Source organism: Sinocyclocheilus rhinocerous, unplaced genomic scaffold (genome assembly GCF_001515625.1).
Source record: "Sinocyclocheilus rhinocerous isolate Xijiao unplaced genomic scaffold, SAMN03320098_v1.1 scaffold252, whole genome shotgun sequence".
In the NCBI taxonomy this organism is placed as follows: domain Eukaryota; kingdom Metazoa; phylum Chordata; class Actinopteri; order Cypriniformes; family Cyprinidae; genus Sinocyclocheilus; species Sinocyclocheilus rhinocerous.
The window spans coordinates 922,204-937,555 of NW_015625591.1; the positions used below are offsets into that span (position 1 = coordinate 922,204).

The 15,352-nt window shown below is 37.6% G+C and overlaps 1 protein-coding gene across 1 annotated transcript in view; it reads left to right on the top strand.

The window, feature by feature from the left end:
* The first annotated feature begins 218 nt into the window (after positions 1-218).
* The window catches only part of LOC107757801 (microtubule-associated protein 1A-like), a 32,656-nt gene continuing 17,522 nt past the window's right edge, over positions 219-15,352 (top strand). Inside the window, exons 1-2 of the mRNA XM_016575385.1 lie at positions 219-532; positions 1,068-1,169. Coding sequence (XP_016430871.1) covers positions 349-532; positions 1,068-1,169 — 286 coding nt within the window. The 5' untranslated portion in view covers positions 219-348. The remainder of the gene's footprint in view (positions 533-1,067; positions 1,170-15,352) is intronic.

Sequence of the window (15,352 nt, forward strand, 5' to 3'; positions counted from 1 at the left end):
AGAAAATCTTGGCTGTGATTGCCTTTCAGTAAGAGAGAGTGAGTTTGCAAACATCCGTTTTTGAGAATCAATATATTCTGGATTACATCCAATTTTCTTGGCATAATGAAAAGTCATTTGCAGATGGAGCGTAAACAACTATTTCCCCTAGGTATCTCAGAATACATTATCGATAGCAAAGTTGTCATGATGAAATGTAAGCGTGTGGTGGCAGCCGATAACTAATAGCAGGACGTCTTTTCCGAGCCACTCTTTCCGCTCCTCCTCTAATCCCGCCCCACGGAGTGGGCTGATGGCTGCAGTTGTCATGGAAATGCAAGAACTCCCTCAGCTCCAGATTCGGTTACCATGGAAATGCCGCTAGGAGATGCTACTATAGGTCCTCAGGAGAAGCGCGAGATTATTCAGCACCTTGGACAGCAGCGGTGTGTCGGTCCTCCTTTCTGCCAGACTCGATACTATATGCTTATTGTGATTGGAGAAATTTCAACAGATCACCAGCTTGATTCAGTGAAAGAACACATTAAACAGGGTGAGTCGCATTTGGGGGTTTCTACCTTTGGGTTTAGCATGAAGAGTTCAGTAGTCACACATGGACCAAACAGACGTTATTCAGATAAACAGTGCAGAACTGCTAAAGCTTAACAGTAGTTGATAATTGACAATAATCGATAATAACTGATAATTGATAATAACAGCTTTTAATAATTGATAATCATACAAAGAAACCTATGTATGCATATGCAGACGATATGTGATCATTATACACTGAAAGAATGGTGTAGAAACCATTTTCTTTCAGAAATTGCCAGTAAATTTCACAAGTAATTACAAAGAAACGGCAAGTAACACATTGAATTGAACGTGGCATTTTAAAGTTGAAAGACTGGAATAGTATTTTCTTGTAAAGTATATTCCAATATACAAATTTACAGTGTATGTTTTTTTTTTTTTTAGCAGTTATCATATCAATGACAAGTCTCTGTGTAACTTTTGTGTAGGATATTGTTTATCTTTTGACATTTTAGCATTGTGTACTATTGATTTATTAATTGTGTATCTAACAGGGATCCTGTCATGGGACGTTGATTTGACCATTTGTGACTTGAATAAGGAACTGAAGCTCTTTGAAGCAAGACACTCTGCCCAGTTCTCGTCAGAGGTGAAAGGTCAGTTATTAAAGTTTCAGAAAGATGACGCATGAGCTTTTGCAAAAATTATAAAAAAATTAATTTACTATTTTAAACAGTAGCATATGATATGATTTCTGGTAGCCGCCATGTGTGTTTGTTTATTCATTGATTTATTTATTTTTCCTTTTTAAGTGTACACTGCTAAATACTTCAAAAAGTATAAAGGTGTCTTTACACTGCTGAATTAAAGCTGCTCTGTGCCTGCTCAAAATTCAGTGTAAAGTTACAATACTGCATAAAAGACCATTTCTGCCTGCGCTGACCAACCTTAGCCCCTAGTATCAAAGTATACAGTTGTAAATGCTTTGTAAATGCATTTATGCCACCTCTAAGCAGCATTATACAGCATTATACAGAAGCACTTCTGTGCCACCCTTGCAGTGTAAATTTAGCATAAGAATACCTTGTGATGTTGTGAGATTCAGAACATATGTTCTGTTTACTCTGTCAGTATCACAGTATTTGTGATAGCGGGTATCTTCCTGCCATTTGACAGCTAATAGATTATGTGAAGGTGAGAAGGTGAGTGTGAAACGACAGTTTTATGAAATCCCAGGGTGAAAGATTTGATTGCATTGGTGTAAGGCTTCCTGTGAGGTTGCCCTGGCAAACCCACCTGAGCTCCCACAGCCAATGAAATGGCAGCATTCTGTAAATGCATATTAAATGATGGAGTGCGTTTATTTAACCCTAATTATTTCCTTCATAAATGTTGTTTTTCAAGTCAGTGTGACTCTGTTTGCATTGGTAGTAAGCTATTGACATTTGTATGTGGTAAATTGTTCAGTAGAGTACATGCAGTTTGAAGTGTGTGGATGTTTTTTTTTGCCCATGTTATCCGTTCTTGTGCTTCAAGGATGTTTATAATTCATAATTAAGCAAGATCAGCACGTCATTGGTTAGTTTGTATATCTGTTCTTTGCCAATGAATACTGTTCCATAAGAAATGAAAGCATCAAGCTTTGCCTGTTGCTAAGCAACACAGACTGAAAGCCTATCTGGAACGGATATATGGGTGGAATAGAGTGACACTCCTGGGTTTATCCGACAACTTGACAGCTTGACTATAAATATATGTTAAACTTGTGAATTTTATTAAGTCCTTTTGTGTGTGTAAAAGAATAAGGTGTGGTTAAAGGAATAGTTCTCGCAAAAATGAAAATTTGCTTACAATTTACTTAACCTCAGGCCATCTAAGATATAGATGAGTGTTTCTTCATCAGAACAGGTTTGGAGAAATTTAGCATCACATCTTGCTCACCAATGATCCTTTGCAGTGAATGGGTGCCGTCAGAATGAGAGTTCAAACAGCTGATTAAAAACATCACAATAATCCACAAGTAATCCACATGACTCCAGTCCATCGATTAATGTATCGTGAAGTGAAAAGCTGTGTGTTTGCATCAATCAAACCATGAAACAATCCATTTTAAAACTTCAAACTGCTGCTTCCGGCTAAAATATGAATCCTCTGTCCATACTATTACTTTCTCCAGTGAAAAGTCATCTTATATGAAAGAGAGAAATATGCACAGGTCAAGCACCGTTTACAAGTGAAAACAGTCCAAAATGGTTCTAAACAAATCTGTCAGTGGTTTTTGATGTGAGAGGAAAACAGGGGATGGAATTTTTAATGGATTTCACAAATGATGTAATGGTAAATTTCTCAAAAACAATGTTTCTTCAATGAAGAAACAAACTCATCTGCATCTTGGATGGCCTGATGGTGAGTAGATTTTCAGCAAAGTTTCATTTTTGAACTTTTCATTTAACACACTTAACCTTACTTTTTCTATTATAAAGCACATAACAACATTTGCTATGCTCTGTTCTGTAAAGTGTTGGCATTTCTGAGCAGCACAGCTGATAACAACATGCTATGCTGCACACTGCAACCATCAGCAGATATGAAGCTAGAGAGGACAAAGCGTTAAATCTAAATTTACTTCCTCCGCATCGTGGCATACCAGCACCTACACACACACACACACACACACACACACACACATACACACACACACACACACACACACATACTTGCATGCACAAGATTGCATACACTGCATGGTCACTCTATCACTCCTCACTTCATCACCTATTTTTCTTGTCTTTCTTAATCTCTCCATTCTGTGGTGTTGTACGTCAAGGCTTTAATCTAAATTCTCTGTTAGACTGCCTTATGCCGTATGGTTCCTCATATGTGACTGCTGACTCCCTATCTATCGCTGCATGAATTAATCATCAGTTCCATCACTATTAATCTTTACCAGTGGATAATAGTATTGATAATAATATCTTATATAATATATCTTCCAAATTATTTCCTCCACCTTTCTATTCAGTAGAGAAGCAGTCCATGTGAGACCCTATCAGTGTATAGTGGAGTCTATAATGGGCTTATGGGTGTTATAGATCAGAGTGCTTGCTGGTGGGATGTGTTAACCCTTTCAGCACCACACGGAGATGCCACAGAATCTGGGTATTGTGAGCTGTCTTTTATCCACTTGTATGTCAGGACATCAAATATAAAAAAAAATTTTTTTTTAACTTTAAGAATCATAACATCGCTAAATTTATTGTTCAAGGGCTAATGCAGCTGTACTGAAAACCAAACTAAAACCATAAAATACATTTTTGTTACTTGAAATAAATGTTAAATTAATTACTTTATTTTTAAATTATTTTATTTTATTTTATTTCATATACCAAAGCAATATTTCTTCTTTTCGCTTCTTTAGTTTAACTTCATGTACTAAAATAACTAAAACTGAAATAAAACATTTAAAAAATATATAATAGTATTTATACTATATATACGTATATATTTTACATATATATATATATATATATATATATAATAAATTCTATGAACAGTGGCCAATTATTAAGTTATTGTTGAGACAAGCCATTGTTTTTATGATTTCTTCAAGGTCTGTGAGGGCAAATGCTATTCTGCTGTGTGCGCTCAAGTGAAAGATGCAATTAGCTCTCTGAATAAGGGCCGGACAGATAAAATGATATAATGCTCCACCATCACTGAGAGACAAAAATGCTTTGAAGCCATAGGGGCTTTTTTCTCACTCTCAAGGGCAGACTTTGTAGAGAGCCAGCAAAGTGCCAATCCACTGATCCCTATAATCCAGCAACCTCAAAAGACAAGGTTCAAACAGCATTTGGGGCCAAGGAAACTTTGTGGGTCCAAATGCAGTTTGAACTTGGGTATTAGGGGTCAATCACTGTTGCTACAAGTTTGACATACAGAGAATAAGAGTTTTAAGATTTTGAGTTAAAGTTATTAATCTAATATTTTTATATTAGTTTATTTTTGTTTATTTAAAGCTGCAGTCCGTAAATTTTGCCTCTTTGTCGCCATCTCCGTTTGAAAACCTACAATTGCAGCTGAGTGTGGAATTATCTTCCTTGTGTGGGTTGTGCACCGGCACGGCTCCAGCGCGGATGAATCTAATGTTTTGAGGAGTATGTGTGTGTGGCTGTCAGTCACTGCACTCACAGATTCTAGCCTACATCTTGGAATATGACCCAAATAAGAATCTCGAATTTCATATTAAGAAATTTGTTTAACCCAAAAAGCAAATTATGCTCCCTTCGAACTGTAATCCCAGGCTATCTGTAATCAGAAGCACATTTAAAACTGGAATATAATTTACTTTAATTCACATGTGTTTCATAAACACATAATCCTTTCTGGATTACAATCCGCCATCAAAATGATACATTTAATTATTCTGGCTGCTGTGAGAAAAGACTATAAACGATCCGCCACCTGCAGGATCCTCACATGCGATAACCTAGTAGCTGGGACAACTTCTTTATGTTTACAGACGTGACGTAATGACGCAGCAGTATGCTCGAATTTCCCGCGAAAACCTACCCGTACCTCTCAAATTAGAAAACATTATTATAAGATGACCATTGTGAATCGGGCTAAAGTAAGGCGGTTCGAACGCTGGCTGGTTATGCACTTGCTCAAATATTGATTTCGGATCATTTTTAACCAAAAAACGTTATGGACTGCAGCTTTAAATTAACGAATAGTTTTAGTTTTAGCAGCACTGGGAATCAGAGCATAAACAATGCTGCTCATCTCATCTGTGATCTCTGACAGGCTAAACAAATCAGGTCATTTTTTCCACATTGTTGACTGTGTTATTTATTTAGCCTCCTGCAGACTAGGAATCTGAACTAAAAATTAAAGAGTATTTAAAGCTGTTTGTTTAAATCTTTCAGATTTGTATACATTGATGGTACACTGAAGGTATATTTTCTAGTAAATCTGGCTCATTCACCAGTGATTCAGTGAAATTCAGTATCAGAGTTTGACCTAATCCAGAAGTGAACTGGCCTCACTGTGAACTCCTGTCCTCTACTATTACCTCTAATTCTGGCTTGCAGGCAAAAAGCTGCTGCTTTACTCAGCTCAGAATCTTGAAAATAAGAATGCCTTTGTTATTTCACGAAGCCTGCCTTTTTTGACAGTAACATCTTTGTCTCTATAAGGTGAGGATTTTTCTGCGAGTGTTGTTTAGTATCATGCTTAGTCACGAAACTGACTTCTATCAATAATGAACTCCTGTATTGAGGTTAGGTTACAAGGTGGATATTTCACCCGGTCATCTCACAAACTATAAAAAGCATGCCCATCCCAGTTGCTTGACAAGAATAATAATGTTTTTATAATAACATAATACAATTTTTATTATGTGTCAGTGGGAGATGTATTTGTCCATATCCTGCCATCTGGATCATATCTGCAGACTGGCTTGCTGGTTATGTTTACAGTGCGTTATAGGAACTGAAAGGCAGAAGTGTAAATAAAATCTTTCTGTAATGATAGCGGGGAGCTGCTCCCTCTTCTCACAGCACACAGAGTGGCTTCCTCCACTTCACCTTGGTCTCTGACAGGTGGCAGTCACTGCTGCTCTGTTCTGTACAGAAATCACTTTCATTGTTTTAGTCAGCAGGGTAAGGATGAAGGATGAGGACTGAGCATGCTCAGTACGGCTGTCTGCCACTCCTGCAGCTGTGCTAGGAATACTGATCCGGACGTGAGTGCAGTGTCATCATGGCTGACTGCTTGTAAATGTCAGAGCACAAAACGCAGTGACTTTTAGTTAATGCAAGGTTTTTAAGCACATGAATAAGAGCAGTTTTAACTTTGTTCTTTTCCTTGTAGGATGGAAATTGCCCTATATTAAATGTGTAAATCAAAATATGCTGGACATTTTAATATAGATATGATAAATAATAATATGTAACCAGTACATAATTCTTTGTTTGTTTGTTTGCTTGTGGGAAGAAAATTTCCTATTAAATGTATGAATAAAAATATGCCAGATAATTTAATATATATCCAGTCACAATATTGTAATAATAATAAATCCATAATACTATCTATCTATCTATCTATCTATCTATCTATCTATCTGTCTGTCTGTCTGTCTGTCTGTCTATTGTCTGTGTCGTGTCGTGTCTGTCTGTCTGTCTGTCTGTCTGTCTGTCTATCTATCTATCTATCTGTCTGTCTGTCTGTCTGTCTATTGTCTGTGTCGTGTCGTGTCTGTCTGTCTGTCTGTCTGTCTATCTATCTATCTATCTATCTATCTATCGTCTGTCTGTCTGTTGTTTGTATGATTGTTTGTTTGTTTGCTTGTTTGCTTTTTCATTGGACTTATCTCAATTCATAGCTACACAAAGCAGTACAGAGCAGGTTTTCATTGTAGCAACATTGACTCATGTGTGAGGCCTTTAGTATCGTTTTTAATATATAGATTACATTTGTTTTGAAAAGAAAGCCTGCATGTTCTAAGCAGGAGAGCAAGATTTGTACTTCTAAGTGCTGCTGCTGAATTCCCATATGACCTTTTTCTCAAGAGGAAAAGTGCAAGAGATGAGACATGAAAGCAACCTCCGGCAACAAGTCGATTGAATAGACTCCAGGACAAGTGAATAGAAGTCAGGGATTTCTTTAGACCAATGCATTAAGTAAATTTAAAAATTGCAATGTATGTTATTAGAAAATTATATATTTTTAGATAAAAAAGAAATAAAATGACTGTATTGATAATGATGATGAAAGTGTATTATAGACTTCCCATATGTGTTGCTATTCCCTTATGAGTGGTTGCCTCTTGAAACTTCAGCCGGGAATTTTACAAGCGACACAGATGGATGGGTCGTTGAACAATCGTTACAGATCCCTTTACCTCCCTAGAGGCAGCAGGGAGGAGGCTGGAATGGTCACCATGGCCCCAGCTGTCTCGGACATTGTTCAATTCATTTAGATTTTTCAGCACCATGCCGCACGTTAATAACTGTGACCACAGCTCACTGCTGTAATAGCTCTTATGTGTAGCACGTTTAGTTGTAAAAGCCTCCAAATATGCAGTTGGGACTTAATTGCATGAGTTTCTATGTGATGCTCAGAACATAATTAAGTCAATAACCAGAGGAAATTGACAGGGTGGAGAAAAAAGAGTGATGAGTCAATCAGAGGTGCAACTGCAACCCCCTCTGCACTGATAGAAACACAAGGAGATGCTGCATTCTAATTCAATAGCTTTTACACTTGTTAATGAAGATTTAATCTTGTTATATAATATGTGAGTTTAAATGCAGTTAGTTGACAGTTGAAGTTATTTATACCATAATTTCTCCATAAAAAAAAAAAGTGTGGAAACAATTTTCACTGAGAAATTGCTAAATTTCACAATTAATTACAAAGAAACAAGTAGCAAGTAGCACATTAAATTAAACATTTTGAAGTAGAAAGACTGAAATGGTATTTTCTTGTAAAACGTATCCCAGTAAGCTTAGTTTTTTTACAGTGATACTCTGAGAAAAAAGGTGCAAAGCTGTCTCTGGGGTGGTACCCTAAGGTATAAAAGCTAAAAGGGACACCTTCTTTACCCCCAAATTGTACATATTAGTACCTTAAAGGTATGTATCACTACCTTAAAGTTAGATAATAGTACTTTAAAAGTACATATTGGTACCTAAGGTGTGAATATTAGTTACTATTGAAAGGGAACCACCCCAGTGACAGTTTTACATGTAAAGAATTTTATTATGAAATCATAAAATAGTACATCGGATGCTAAAAACATATGTCCAAGTAACATTTGTTACTGCAAAATCTAATCTTGGAGATCCACAACACTTAACATGGAACTTTCACAGACAGCGCTGAAACTTGAGCTGTTAAGTGAAGTGTTGATTTGTGATTATCTCACCTTAATGTTAGCACAGGAAATGCAAATCTTGTCTTAGACATTATAGCATATAAGAGTATAAATCTCTTCACTTATGAAGCCAAAGCAGAGAGGGCTTTTTACAAGGGTCCAGTGTGTTTTCTAGCGTTGATTAATAATTCAAGATGGGCTATTGATCGTGCTTTTATACCACTGCAGTCTGCACATGAACACTGAGCGTCAGCATGCTGCTCAGGCAACTCCAGTCTGCTTCATGGTGGCATTGATTGCAGGGCTGGATCTTGCACCACACGCACCACGGTGAAACCTGAGCCCACGCCCAGACCTTGACCAAAAGTCTTAGGAGAGGCGGGGGGTTATTGTTGTAGTAGGCAAAACCAAAGTTCCCTACTGTGTCCCTACTGTGTAATAGTGTCTGCAAAGAATTTTGACCATGGAAAGACATTTGAAATGCTTGCAGAAGGTCCTTCGCCATCTACATTTTTCTCTTACAAAATTCTGCAGAAGAGGCTTTAAATCTGCAGTAATGTGCTAATATGTTACCATTTGGTAAGAGCAAGATGTTATCATGGGACTGTACTGAAAGGATGAAATAAATGAGATAATTCAAGAGATGGACACAGGCTGTCTAGCATTAAGGGCGCGGCAGCCAGACTGCTGCTTTGAACAGTTGCTTAGGATATGTCTGGAAGTGTCTATTTATAATCATGTAATAGCATCTATTTAAATTTGATTTAACAAATGCAAACCCTTTTTGTCGCAGCTAGATGCATTCATCACCTCGAGCTATTAAAAACACACTCCCTCAATTAAAACCATTTTCCAATGGGATTAGATAAATCATCATTTCCTCATATTTATATCTAATTTTGGTTTAGTTTTTAATGTCGTATAAATGTTCTTCTTTGTTTTGTTAGTTTTTTATATCTCTGGATCTGACAGCATCCTCACCCTCTTACTGTAAACACAATTCTGCACTGGCTCACTGTCAAAGAGGTAGTCAGAGTCCGGCAGACTGTCTGCGAGAGAATGCTGATGGAGTGCAGTTAATGGGTCAGATTTTGGCAGTCTTGCCCTGCAGCTGTCGGTCTGGGATCAGATGTACATAAACTACTAAATGGCCCGTCCTTGTCATTCGTGACCATTACAGCACAAGGTGAGGCTGAAAAATATAGAATTGGTCATGTTCATGTTGAGCTGTTATAGTATGTCCAACTCTTTTACATTATTCATGTTGATATTATGGTGCTAAGTGGAAATTTGTGTTTTCCTGTTCTGTCATAGTTTTGTTAACAGAGCCTCTCGATATGCTGAAGAGCTGTTTTTTGCACTATTGAAAGTGATTTATTAGACAGGAGGAAAAAATATTTTAAGTTTACATTTTGCTGTGTAAACTTCAGCCAGTCTCGAGAGATTTTGGTTTGCGTTTTGCAATCTTCAAGGTCAGAATTTGTTTATTATTATTATTATTTTATTATTATTATTATTATTATTATTCAGTATTATTGATTAGGTAGTGAACTGTAATGAGCCAACATTAGAATAAAAATTGAATTAAAAGTGGTGAAAGTTGTTTTTTTCACCTCCTTATAAAGGCATACTATTGCTTTAATATTGAAAACTGAAATTGAAATAAATAAATAAATATCATTTTATTTATAGAGTGCTTTTCAGGGTGCTCAAATAAGCTTGAATAGTTGTTTGTACTAAACTGACCGAGCTATTTCCTAGTGTAGAAAAAAAAGATCAATTGAATGTAAAACCCGGGTGAATACAGGTGAACTAGAACACTGAAATGCTTCCTCAGACTGAGACAGACCTAATCTTTACTTGTGTTCACCCTACATCTTATTTATAAATGACTTATATATTCAAGGTCGAAATAATTGAAACAGAAATGTAGACTGAAATGCTATCACATTGTTGCATATTTCTCATTCTTCAAGTGTCGTCCTCACTCGTAGTATGTGTGTGAATCCAGGCTCATAGGTCACACCCACTCCCTCTCGCGCACTCGCGTGTCTGTGTGCGCGCTCTCGACGCACGATACGCACAGCTCAGCATCAGCAACGGTAGGTCTAATCTGTCATACAATTCTTCAAATATTTGGTTACTGGTATATGGTTCAAATGTCTTTCTGTCTGATCGAGGTTATTCATTCATGAAAGTTGCAGTATTGCTGATCTCGTGTCGTATCAGCCTTCCCCTTACACGGGCTGTCTAGGTGTGTGTATCGGTTCTGGTTTGTTCACGGATTTGTCTGCAGGTTTATTTATCTAAAGGTCGCAAAAACAAGCCGTTTTAAAGCAGGTATGATTATGCCATCAATGATAGTGAATGAATGTAACGTTACGTGTTTGCACTCAACTGTAGCCTACAAGGAATCAAAGATGCTAATTCAATAAGCAAATATCGTAGACAGCATAAACGAGAGCATTTTGGATGAGAAAAATAAGTTTATTCATGACTTGTTTCCTCACTAGATTTTGTTTTCTATATTTAAGTTAATTTTCATGAGCCACTACATTTTTGATCACAGAGCTAACATTTTTGATAGCTGAACGATTCCGCATATTGGCAGAAATCGCTGGTTAATTTGTTGGAAACACATTCTTATTTTAGCCTGACCCAGATCTTAACTGTGTTTCTGATTATTTTGGGATGAAGCAGGCCATCTGAGGAGGAAGCTGTGACTGTAGCGCGTCACCGTGTGAGGTGAAAAGATGTGCGCAGATTCCACAGGCCAGACATAAATCTCAAAGATTAGTTCATTAGATATCTCTGTGAAGCAGAAACAGGTTGATGTACTGTTCTCTTTATACGCAGTAAATAATTGCATCTTAAAGGGATAGTTCATGAAAATTCGGTCATGATTACTTTTCAAATGCTAATGACTGAAACACATCAGGAGGAATTTGGCAGAATGGCATTGAATTGAACAAAGATAATCTCTGGGGGAAACATCAACATCTTATTTGTTTCACAGAAAAAAAAACTAAAAACAAAAACAAAGTCATAACTCTTTGGAACAACACGATGACAGAATATTCATTTTTTGGCTCAACTGTCATTTTAAAGGGGTCATATGATGTTGCTAAAAAGAACATTATTTGGTGTATTTGGTGTAATGAAATGTGTTTATGCGGTTTAAGGTTCAAAAAACATTATTTTCCACATACTGTACATTATTGTTTCTCCTCTATGCCCCGCCGGAGGCCTAGAGTGAGCGGCAGCGGGCTTGAGAACGGCGCGGCCGGCGGATTCGACGAAGGGGCGTCCGGTGGGCTTGCGGCAACCACATGTGACGACCCCGGGCTGGACTCCGCTTCGTCTAAGTCTTTGCAACTTTACAGATCTTCTTTATGCACCAAGAGCTTGTAACACTTCAAAGAGAAAGGAACAATTTAAATCGCATCATATGACCCCTTTAAAGAGACACATATTTGTCATGTGAAAGGATTATGCGAATGTTGCCTTCAGTATTCATCTTTTTTATATGCTTATAACATTTCAGTTGAGCTGAGTCTATTAAGTGCTGCTTGTGTTTAGAATGGCAGTGATTGAAATATATCTGCTGCTATCTCTAAAGAACGATCAGCCATTTGCTTTGCTGAGGTCAGCGTTATTGATGGGAGGCCAGAAGGATTTTGCTTCAGCACCACCCTGTTCCAGTTCCAAATTACTGTTTGTGTGTTTTTACCAGCCATTTTACACCTGTGTAAACAATTTTGTTTAAAGAGCAAGGCAGGGCCAAAAGCACAAGCAATATTATTGTCCCTGGTCATTAATCCTCAAAAGCGATTATGGATGCAAATCATTTCTGCATCATTTTAAATGGTCCCTTGAAGCTTTCAGCTTATCTGCATGTAACAGATAATTTCCAAAATGGTCACTTTAGGGCCAATGCCCCTCTGTGCTTTGTACAATTTATCCCTTTTAGTCATTTATTGCATTTAAATTAGCCATTTGTATAAACTCAACTCATATTCCTCGTTCATTGGTTCCAGCTGTTTACAGCATAATGGGTCCATTACACCGCAGGAGCACATACATATGAATGAGAGCTCAGCACTTGTCTTTCTTTGCTATAAGGAGACTTTATCTCCCCTGCTTGTTAACAAGTAATTTGATTGACATAAACTTGTTGCTGTGGTTTCAAAGGCACGGATAGGACATTTTAGTGGACAGAATTTCACTGCTATGGGTAGGATGAGGTGGCTTTAATAAGATTACAGATGCTTATTGAATCACTATCCCTAGATAACTGTTTAAAAGTGATACACACCTCGTCTCTCTCTCCCTGTCCCTTCGTATCACAGTGTGATTCAGAGGCAGCTGAATAGTGATCAAGGACAGGGCAAAGATAAAATGAGATAACATTGTCTCAACAAATGTAATACTTCATACCGAAATTTAGTGGTCACTGTTGTGATCAAGGACTTGAAATAATTAAAATGGTCATCCTACAACAGCATAAAATGTTTAAAATTTAAAAACTTCTCTTTAGTGATAATGATGTGTTGAAAAATTCTGCCATGAGACAATCACATTTAGCCTACACTTCATCTTGCCAATGAGTGAAGAACCAGAATTGCAAGTATGGTTTCAGCTGTCAGGATCAAGTTTTTTTTTCTTTTCTGGTGGCAAAGCTAAATTAGACCTCAGATGTTGTTCATATGGCCATATCTTCTTTGAAATAATGATCTTTTTACTCAAAGGCCCGTGTCATTGTTCCAAATTAGCTAATGTGGAGATTTTGGAATGAAGATTCTGGAGGCATAGTGAGTTCAAAAGCAAATCTTAAGTGAGGCTTTAAAACTGTTTAAGCCTGTGAAGCAATCAATCAGTCTTACTAATTTCTTCCCACTGAAAGCATGTGTCAGTCGCCTGGATCATTTGTGTTTATCATTTAATCCTAAAAGCCAAAATTGCTCGTGAAGTTTAAAATGCACAGAGTAAAGGTATTTTCTGGATTGCTATCAAATCTAAGATTGACTTTTATCAAATTAGTCTTAGCAAGTGTAAAATACATCTGACCCCATTTGTTTTACATTCTCAGTTGAGTGATACTGAATTAGCAAATTTTAGAAACCATCTGCTAAGCTGCTAAATACTGTTACTGTGTACATGACTCAAGTGCATATAAATCACTTATGGATATACATTGCTCTGAAATAATATTTGATATATTTTTATTGTTTACTATGGACAATTTATATGTTTTCTGGTCCTTAAATAGCAAAATTTCATACTATCCAGATTATAAAAAGCAGAGCAAATGTTCAGTGAAGTGACCTGATTATTTGACACTATTGGACTGATAATTATGGGATGAACTCTATTCTTAACCTTGTTTAAAGCAAGCCAATAACTCGTAGAATAACCCAGACTGGTTAACAGTTTGTGCAAAGTGCTAAATGTAATGATTTGCTCAACAACAAAATGACTAAGGAGGTGTTCAATAATGTCGTGTAGAATTCTTCAGCATGTTTTCAGATGCACAGTCATCAGTAGTTAGCTGGGTCCTAGTGCTACAGTCCATACATAGCAAATGACTAGGGGTTTGAAAATGTGGGCATTTTTGTCTGTGGCATCTAATATCGTGCCATTAGTATTACATTTACTGTATACTGTAAATTAGACCAATGCATGGTCTCTGTCTGCCGGCCTCCTCCCGGTTATCTGTCCTCTGCCGGAGCCTCCGCCTATCATGTCTGCCTGCCAGCCCTTTGCCTTCCCCTGTCACCATCCCACATCCACTCCTTTGCCTTCCTCCTAAGTCCCCCCTCCGTCCCTCCCTCTGTCTCCACGGCGTGAGGTCGCGCCTTCCAGGAGGGTTGCGATCTGTCACACCCCTGTGGACTGTTTGATTGTGGTTTCTCCCTCTGTGTCCTTATTTGGTTGTTCCTGTTCTCGTTATTAGTTAATCACCTCATTGTGCTCACCTGTCTGCCCCTCGTTATCTGCCCTATATCTGTTCCTGTCTCTTGTATTCGAGTTGGTCGGTTATTGTGAATGTTACCCTGAATGTGAATGTTACCCTGTGTGTTGATGTCTACCCTGTCTGGATCTCCTGTTATATCATTAAATATCCTTTTATTCGGCATCTTCGTCGCCCTGCCTGATCTCTGTAACACCCTGCCCGTGACAACTACATGGTTAGGGTTAGGATTACGGTTTGGTTTAGGGTTACTTGCATGTAATTATGCATAATTAATTGTTATTATAATAGTAAGTACATGTAACATATGTAACAAGGACACCTTAAAATAAAGTGTTACCAAAAATATTTTGCTTATTCATATTTTTTTTCCATTTCAAACTACTATCTGATCCACACTGGTTTGTTCAGGTTTTTTTTTTTTTTTTCATGTAGCCTATCTAAAATCAGACTCATTACATGTAAAATATATCTTTTTTTATTTTGTGGTAGTTTGTCCAGACAAGTAAATTGAAAAGTAAATTTTTCAAGCTCATCACATGTTTATCATGCTATGTACATTACGCTACTGAGAGTGTGAGAAGGCTAGTTAAAGGTATTCAAAATAAACAAAGAAACAAAGGCGTAGTTTGATGACGCCGTGACTGAGTGTTGAATCATGGGAGTTGTCGTCTTCATCCCCACAGCCGATGCAATCCGACGGGACTCGGGCAGAAATCATGTTCATGGATGAGCTAATGATTTATTAACGTAGTAGAATGAAGCAGTGTGAAGCTGAAAGCCGTCGAAGCGAAACTAGGCCGCTGAACGAGCGTGACGCATGGCTCGAAAGCAGCGGAGCTTTTATTATGCCACAGTCGACCGCTTCCGCTCCTTCCGGCCGTGCGTATGTGGGGTAAAGCAGCACTGTTTTATCATACTAGATACATTTGAAAGTTCTGTTATAATGCTACTCTGTGCGGTCGTCACCGGTCTATTAAAACGCACAA